General features: G+C 37.0%; 1 protein-coding gene across 2 annotated transcripts; it reads left to right on the top strand.

The window, feature by feature from the left end:
* Positions 1-209: 209 nt before the first annotated feature.
* LOC103041461 (charged multivesicular body protein 1b) lies at positions 210-8,589 on the top strand. 2 transcript variants are annotated; one of them, XM_022683736.2, is made up of 8 exons: positions 210-671; positions 2,293-2,390; positions 2,584-2,730; positions 3,029-3,097; positions 3,271-3,378; positions 4,508-4,551; positions 5,970-6,042; positions 6,952-8,589. In XM_022683736.2, exons 1-8 carry the CDS (start codon positions 656-658, stop codon positions 6,994-6,996), a joined length of 600 nt encoding a protein of 199 aa, XP_022539457.1. In that variant the 5' UTR covers positions 210-655; the 3' UTR covers positions 6,997-8,589. The 2 variants fall into 2 exon arrangements, with proteins under 2 accessions (XP_022539457.1, XP_049340339.1); XM_049484382.1 differs by lacking the exon at positions 210-671 and having other exon boundaries at positions 2,307-2,390; positions 2,495-2,730.
* Positions 8,590-8,854: the final 265 nt, after the last annotated feature.

Below are 8,854 nucleotides of genomic sequence, written 5' to 3'. Positions count from 1 at the left end.
CTATTTAAAAAGAGAACAAAAAGGAAAAAAGAAAAACAACAGAAAAGTGATGATAGTTAACGCAACTCAAACTTCAGAGTATTCCTCCAAAAATAGCTCTGTGTGAGGGGCGTTCAGGAGCAGCGATCAGAAGAAGCGCGCGCGAGAGAGAAGAGAGAGAGAGAGAGAGAGAGAGAGAGAGAGAGAGAGAGAGAGAGAGAGAGAGAAAGAGAGAGAGAGAAAGAGAAATATATATATAGAGAGAGAGAGGATCGCTCTCCCCCGCTGCTCGCTGTTCCCCCGCCGCCGCGCTGAACGCGGAAAGGAAAAAACGCGCTCGGTAGATGAAAGGTCAATTTACTCGTTACCAAAAATAAAAAAATGACGTCACTAGACTTGTACCACAACCGACGGAGAACAGAGTGTATTAAAAAAAAGAGTCAGATCTGAGCACGAGCTGCCCAACGCCTCTGACGTCGGAGGAGGCGGGGCCGCGGGGCGTCAGTGCTTGCGTCAGCGCGCCGTAGGCGGAAATGGCGTGTTAGCCGTTGACAACCAGGGAAAACCAAAACAACAGTCAGAGAGAGGCTGTTAGCTAAGAAGCTAAGCTAAGCTAGCTGCTGTATTAATAAACAGAGCGCAGTGTTAAACCGTAGTGTTTATCTGTCTGCTCGAGATGTCCAGTATGGAGAGTATCCTTCCTCATGGTTTAATCTCAGCTCGGGCTCGGTCAGTCCTTATGGTAGATAGATTAGATAGATAGTTGAGATAATTTGTGTTGACAGCTAGCTAACCTAAATTCATCTTACCATAGAAGAGACTAAGCAGCTAAACAGTTTCTTTAGGCGCTGGATAATAACCCCGTTAAGTTATCTGAGTTATTTAAGGGGCTGTTTAGCTTTTGTAAGGTTGTAAGTAAACATGCAAAATAACTAAACGTGTCTAATTACTAGCTAGTGGGCTAGTTAAATTGTTAAGCTAAGGCACTGGTTTACTGATCTGAGTTCTTTAAGGCTTTGGTAATCTTCTATAAGTTAATCATAGCCTTAAATAACTTAGAATGGTTCTCCAGAGCCTTAAAAGTCTTAATATAGAGAAGTTTACCAAGGCTCTGGCAATCTTCTTTATATTAAGACTTTTTAAGGCTCTGGTTATCTTCTCTGGGTCCTTTAAGGTGCTGTTTAACTTCTCTGAGTCATTTAAGGCTCTGATGATCTTTTCTGAGTCCTGTAAGGTGCCGTTTTTCTTATCTGAATTCTTTAAGGCTCTGTTTAACCTCTCTTGAGTTCTTTAAGACGCTGATTATCTTTTCTGAGTACTTTAAGGCTCTGACTATCTTCTCTAAGTCTTTTAAGGCTCTGACTATCTTCTCTAAGTCTTTTAAGGCTCTGACTATCTTCTCTAAGTCTTTTAAGGCTCTGACTATCTTCTCTAAGTCTTTTAAGGCTCTGACTATATTCTCTAAGTTCTTTACAGTGCTGTTTAACGTCTCTTGAGTTCTTTAAGGTGCTGTTTAACTTTTCTGAGATCTTTAGACTCTGGTTATCTTCTGAGGCATTTAATGCTCTAGTTATCTTCTTTATATTCAGACTTGTAAGGCACTGGTTAACTTCTTTATATCAAGTCTTTTCAAGACTCTGGTTATCTTCTCTGAGTCCTTTAAGGCTCTGGTTAACTTCTCTGAGTTATTTTAGGCTCTGGTTCTGATCTTTTCTGAGTTCTTTAGGGCACTGTTTAACTTCTCTAGGATAAGTCCTTTAAGGTACTGGGTAACATATGGTAAGTTTCAGGTTTGCTTTGCATTAAATATCATGATGTGTGTATATATATATATATATATATATATATATATATATATATATATATATATATATATATATATATATATATGTATATGTACTGTTCAGACAGTTTGTTTTTGTTTGTTTTTTAAAAGTTAGTTTGACTTTTAAGTTGCTGGTTAACCTCTCTAGGTTAAGTTCTTTAAGGCTGATTAACACCTGAACACTTTAAGGCACCAGCTAACTTTTCAGTGCTTTGAGGCTCTGATTATCTTCTCTAGGTTAAGTCATTTAAGGCACTCATTTACTTCTTTATATTAAGACTTTTTAAGGCTCTGGTTATCTTCTTTGAGTCCTGTACGGCTCTGGTTATCTTCTTTGAGTCTTTTAAGGCTCTGGTTATCCTATGTAAGTTCTTTAAGGCTCTGGTTAACTTAAGCTAAGCTTCAGGTTTGCTTTGCATTAAATATCATGATTAATATTTACTGTTTAGCCAGTTGTTTGTTTCACCACCTTAATAAATACATCACAGAGCATCTTTTCAACCTCAAGTTTGCTGCCAAAGAACTGGAAAGGAATGCAAAGAAATGTGACAAAGAGGAAAAGGCTGAAAAGGCTAAAGTGAAAAAGGTAACACATTTTAGCCTACAGTTTTTAAGCCTTTTAAAGAACATCAACATACATTGACCACTGTTGTATGTTCATGACTAGCTTAATTCTCCTGTTTCCCACAGAAGTTGTGTTTGATGCTTGTAAATTCAGCTTGTGCATCAGTAAATGACCAAGCTGCAATTACAGTATGGTGCTGTTACCTGGTTTACAGGCTATCCAGAAAGGGAATACGGAAGTAGCACGGATACATGCTGAAAATGCAATCCGGCAGAAGAACCAATCTATTAACTTTTTAAGGATGAGTGCTCGCGTCGATGCAGTGGCTGCCCGTGTGCAAACTGCAGTAACAACGAATAAGGTGAACATAATCATGCTCTTTAGATACTTGCATTTCTTTTTTACACATGTGGGAACATATGAGGAAATGTGTTCATAATTGTTTATTGTGGAGCTTGTTTTAAGCATGCTGGAACTAGAAATGACGGCCAACTGGGGCTGGACACATGCCCTTGTTTAGAGTGACACCTACCTGTGAGGTTATGGAACTATACAAAGAAAGAATTCATATGATTTTATTTGTTTGCCTGTAAGGTGTTTTGGTATCCCAATTGTGTTGTTTCAGGGTTTAATTAATTAATTAATTTCCTGGTTTTAAGGTCACCAAATCCATGGGAGGTGTGGTTAAGTCAATGGATGCCACTCTGAAAAGCATGAACTTGGAAAAGGTGAAGTTTTGAAGTTAGCACAGTGGTTCCCAAATATGTCATGGATTAGTATATATATATATATATATATATATATATATATATATATATATATATATATATATATATATATATATATATATATATATATTTAAATACTACAAACAAAATGCTGGCTGTTTTGTCCTGCACAGATATCGGCTCTCATGGACAAGTTTGAGAGTCAGTTTGAAACTCTGGATGTTCAGACAGCACAGATGGAAGACACTATGGGTAACACCACCACATTAACCACACCACAGGTATGACATCACATACACAATCTGTAATCTATTTTACGGGGAAACTACAGTAGATACAGGGGTTGGACAATGAAACTGAAACACCTGGTTTTAGACTACAATAATTTATTGTGGTGACGGACAGTTCTGGTGGAAACAGGATTTGTTGAGGTGGAAATGATAGAATTCTGCTGTGATTTGATCAGGCGTTGTTTTATGTTTTTTTTTTTTTTATATACAATCCGGGTTAGCACCCAAACATCCCTTTCAGACAGCTTCCTCTTACAGCGTCCCCAGTTAATCCTGTTGGATGTGGTTGGTCCTTCTTGGTGGTATGCTTACATTACCCTGGATACCGTGGCTCTTGATGCATCACAAAGACTTGCTGTCTTGGTCACAGATGCTCCAGCAAGACGTGCACCAACAATTTGTCCTCTTTTGAACTCTGGTATGTCTCCCATAATGTTGTGTGCATTGTAATATTTAGAGCAGAACTGTGCTCTTACCCTGCTAATTGAACCTTCACACACTTGCTGCTCTTACTGGTGAAATGTGCAATTAATGAAGATTGACCAGCAAGCTGCTCTAATTTGGGCATTCAAACTTCCCACACTAAAATGATGACAGGTGTTTCAGTTTCATTGTCCAACCCCTGTATTGTCCAACAAAAGAACATTTGTAGTGTCATGTTGTACTGACTTTATATGATTAGTTGTGGATCACAAACAGCACAAAGACCACTAACACAACAAAGATTGTTGATGATCAGTCCACAGAATACAGTGAGAAGAGTTTTATATCCCTCAAGCCAACAGTTTATAGCATTATAAATAGTGATCTTAGGCTGGTCTAGTGTATGGCTGGTCCGGAATGTTCCGTTCTATTGGCAGAGCTTTCCTGTCAATATTATTAAAGTTATGCATGGTATTGATTGCCTATGTAGGCACTAGGTGCTTCTAAAGGTAAATGAATTCATTAATCATTTTAAGACGAGCCTGGATAGATATCAGGTACAATAAGAAAACACTTTTTTCTACTTGTTTTTTACAACCATATATACATTTTTATTCTCATTTGATAGTGTATCAAATGTAGCATTTTAATACACTGGTTATTATAGAATACCCCTGTGTATGCTGGTTTTCTGCAGAACGAAGTGGAGTCTCTAATGCATGAGATGGCAGATGAAGCTGGGTAAGTCAGTGCTGATTTTCTTATTTTGTTATAATTTACAATCTTTTCCGGTCAACATGAGGCTTTCTTTAAACATTTTATGGTTTGTGACTTTGTTGTTTTAGTCCATTGTATTTTGCAATTTATAGGAGCTGTATTTAGCACTCAGTCACTGGTCTCAGGCAGCAGCAGCCTGTCACTCACTCAGACACAGAGACAGCACTGTGTATCTACTCCTAGTGTCAAGAATCAAAACATTGTAACATGACGTGTTTTTTTTTTATTTAATTGCCTTAAGTGACATTGCAAGATCTGTGATGTGACTATTGCACAGGCGCACATCGCGATGACTATGCTTAATCAATATATATATATATATCGTGCATCCCCAATAAAGGAATTGTGTGACAATATAGGAATTGCGTGACACTAACTCCACTCCCGAGGTTGCCAATACACAACAGCAAGCGAGCGGTGCTGCAGCATGGAAGCTAGCAAGCCAGGCTGGTTCAGCTGAACATTTAGCTGCTACACAGCCAAAGAAGCTGTGGCATGTCTTAAAAAAGCTCAGTGACCAAAGAAGGACAACTGGACATAACCAGAACATATGCATATAATCTCCATCTAAGCCCAACTGACATCTGTACCTACAGTTTTTGTCATTGGAACAAAATACATTTAAGTTGAAATTTAACTGGTTGGAAGGTGACAAAATGTGTTCAAGAAGTTCAAGAAGTATGAATACTTTTTTAAGCTGCTTTACTATTATATAACAGTTTGATTTGCTGATGGTTCTATAGAGTTTCCTAGCCCACCACACTTCATAGAATAAATAACAGTCTGGGCACTGCTCTGAAAGCTTCTGTAGCTACAAAGCCCACACCTTACTCAAACTCAAGGGCCGGTAATGGGGGGCTTTGATGATTGGAAAACTGTGGAGGTGGTGCCACTTGTTTGTACATACTTCTCCTTTGGCAGCGTGTACCTTGTGACTCCTGTGGGAAGTTCTTCAGCGCAGAGGTATAAACAAGTGATGTGTGTTGTGCATCGATGCAGCTTTGTCAGCCGGTCCTTCCTCAGCAAATCACACCCACAGTCGCTGCCCACTGTGCCTGCTATCTATAGCCTCAGACAGGAAGAGCAGCAGCAGCTCCAGAATTCCCGCCTGAGCTAAGCGCTCAGAGCTGGCCCACTGTTTGGCTTCACGGCACATCCAGCAGTCTGATCAATACCGCTGCGTCTCACCCACGTGCTCGGGCTCTGTGCTCTCCACTCTGTGGCTTTAAAGTGGAATGAGCAACACTGTGGGATCTTCCACAGAGGCCTTGAAGTGTTCCCTTCCTCCAGTAGAGGTCAGCAGTGGGACCTGCAGGTCTGAAGATCATTAAAAAAAGACTTTTTTTTGCACAGTAATTTAAATGTATTTATTGTTGCCTTAGGTTGGATCTGAACATGGAGCTTCCTCAAGAACAGACAGGCTCTATTAGCACTAGCGTAGCATCGGCTGAGCAGGTAAAGCACAACATTTTCATCACTATTTTACTATTTACCACACTTTTTACACTTTTCTTATACATTGTGTAAAAAAAAAATAGACCAACTTATATGATGAAGTATTTGATTACTTGATTAAATGAGTACATATTATGTTACTTTATTTTGACTAAACTTTGCTAAAAATGCACTGAAATCCATTACTTAATCATTTGAGTATAACCTAATTACGTTATAAGGTATATATACAGTACTGTGCAAAAGTTTTAGGCACCAAAGCAAATTACACTAATCCATTCATCTCAGCAAAATGAGTGTTTTTGCCTGAATAAAAGCACTATGTATGATTTAAACATATGCAAATAAACACTAATACAGGATTTCTCATTTTTAGCTAAGTATTTATATCCTGTGAGCCAAGCTGAAGAACTGTACAAAGTGTAGTTCCTGATTTCTCCTGGATATATGTATATTATGTTCAGTTCCGTCAGCAGCTCACCTGATTTACCATATTTACCAATTTACCAAACCAGGTGTTGATATGATGAGAGCTATATAACTATATATACAACTCTGGAAGAAGTTAAAAATAACTTAATGATGATTTTCCTTGATTTTATCAAATTGAAAACCTCTGGAATATAATCAAGAGGAAGATGGATGATCACAAGCCATCAAATCAACTGAACTGCTTGAATGAATTTTTGCACCAGGAGTAAAGCAGCATAAAATTATCCAAAAGCAGTGTGTAAGACTGGTGGAGGAGAACATGATGCCAAGATGCATGAAAAAAACTATGATTAAAAACCAGGGTTATTCCACCAAATATTGATTTCTAAACTCTTAATATATGTATATATATATATATCTCGAATAACGCTATAATATTTTTCTGATCTGTTGCTAAAAAAAATCCTTTTCTTGCAGGATGAACTCTCTCAGCGGCTGGCCAGACTGCGGGACCAAATCTAGAGTTGCATCACTGCATGTACATCTGTTAACTGTCTGTGAATTGATGACGGGGTGAGTGTGTCTTCAGCCCTGCAGAAAAGGACTTGTTCCTATAAAGATTAAAGGCTCTGTGCATGTGATCATCATGCTTTTAGGTGCCTCTCGGTGGCGCTGCTGAGCAGGAACATTCATTTTGCTCTGACAGGAAGGAGAAAAGCTGGCTGGGTCTTAATGTCATATTTTTGCCTAGAAGATTAAGGCTGTTTAGCTGTATAGGGATGTGCAATGGAAACTATAACGTGCATTTGGCATGCAGTTGCCCTGACACATTTATTTAAAGCGTGTGCTTTCAGAATGATTTATGGTGGAGCATTATTTATATATTTATTTATTTAATATGAGAAGAAGGTCTGGATGTGTTTTCTCTGAATTTGCTGCATGTTAACACATCATAAGGCCCTTAATGCACTTTATATTAACTGCTCTATAAGTGTGTGCACCCGGCTAATACCACAATGAGCCACATTGATCCTGGACTGGTCCATTGTCCTTTTTGTCAAGTAAGCAGAATAAAAACTATATATCCAGTAAGCAGAAGGCAGGTCAAAATACAAATCTTTGTTGTAGCTGTAGGATGAGGATATACAGTGGACAACAATAGAAATTAAAATAAAGAAAAACACCAATGGAAATGGAGTCATACTATATTTCAACCCAAAAGAGCCCATAGTGACTTAGTGACTGACTTATCGTCCAATTTATTAACATGAGCTCAATCATTTTTGCTGATATTAGCAAAATTAGCGTATTAATATAAATAATATAAATAACATTATTAATATAATGAGTTGGTAACTTTGTTTAACAAAATCGTTAATTTTTATTTAAAAATGTATACATTTTTGTTAATATAAATAAAATAATATTATTAATGTAATCAAATAGTAACTTTATGATTAAGAAATTTGTTAAATTTTATTTATGTTTCATTAAAAATGAAATAAAGTAATTTTTCAATGCTATTCTGTTTTTTTGAGATGCACTAGTATATCAGTATTCAGAACTGGGTCCAGGCTCCTATAGGCTAAGGTAGCTCAATGCTGTTATTATGTTTGATTGAAAAGGACTGTTCAAAGCTGAAATTACAGGTTGTCCAGTACAAAACTGGCTAAACAAGTGGCAGCAGGTCTGTTTTATTATTTATCAAATTTTGCATTGTATGTGTAAAGGACTAAAGTGTTTCTTAATAAAAACATATAATGCAGATGTTGACATATAAGCTTTCTATTAATTATTTATGTCTACCCTTTTACTTATTTGTGTATTGCACTGTTTGCTGTGAATTTACATCAGTACTGCACTTCACATTTCTTATAGGCATGTAACCTTGCTGTTTATTTATCTATTTATTTATTTATTTATTTATTTATTTATTATTGTGTGAAATATGGAGATATTTAAAATAGTAATAAAGCTTAAAGTAATAGTTTGAACCAATAAACAAGGTTTTTATGTAAATTTAAGTACTGTTTGTGTATTACTCTTCACATGCACCTGTCAGTAGCAGTGTATTCTTATCTGTTTTCTTATTAAACGCTGAGATGTTATCTGTGATCTGCTGTTTTCAATCAGTTCCATGTGTTCATTCTATTAATGGCAGATGATTTGAATTTCACGCTGTCTATACTTTGTCCTGTTGGAAGCTGCTAAACACAAAGACACCCCTTAAGAGAACTAGAAATATATTTTGCCCACACTGATAAAAGTAATAATTGGTCTTATATAATATTCTAATTTTCTGAGACACTGATTTTTGGGTTTTTATCGTCTGTAAGCCATAATCAACAACAATAAAATAGATAACCACTTGAAATAGATC

Source organism: Astyanax mexicanus, chromosome 10 (assembly GCF_023375975.1).
Source record: "Astyanax mexicanus isolate ESR-SI-001 chromosome 10, AstMex3_surface, whole genome shotgun sequence".
NCBI lineage: Eukaryota > Metazoa > Chordata > Actinopteri > Characiformes > Acestrorhamphidae > Astyanax > Astyanax mexicanus.
The sequence above is the reverse complement of the archived record's forward strand: the minus strand, read 5'-3'. Positions and strand labels throughout refer to the sequence as shown.

Coding starts and splice junctions, on each gene's coding strand:
- LOC103041461 (XM_022683736.2), top strand. Junction 3,379..4,507: donor CCACATTAACCACACCACAG/GTATGACATCAC, acceptor GGTTTTCTGCAG/AACGAAGTGGAGTCTCTAAT. Junction 4,552..5,969: donor GAGATGGCAGATGAAGCTGG/GTAAGTCAGTGC, acceptor TTGTTGCCTTAG/GTTGGATCTGAACATGGAGC.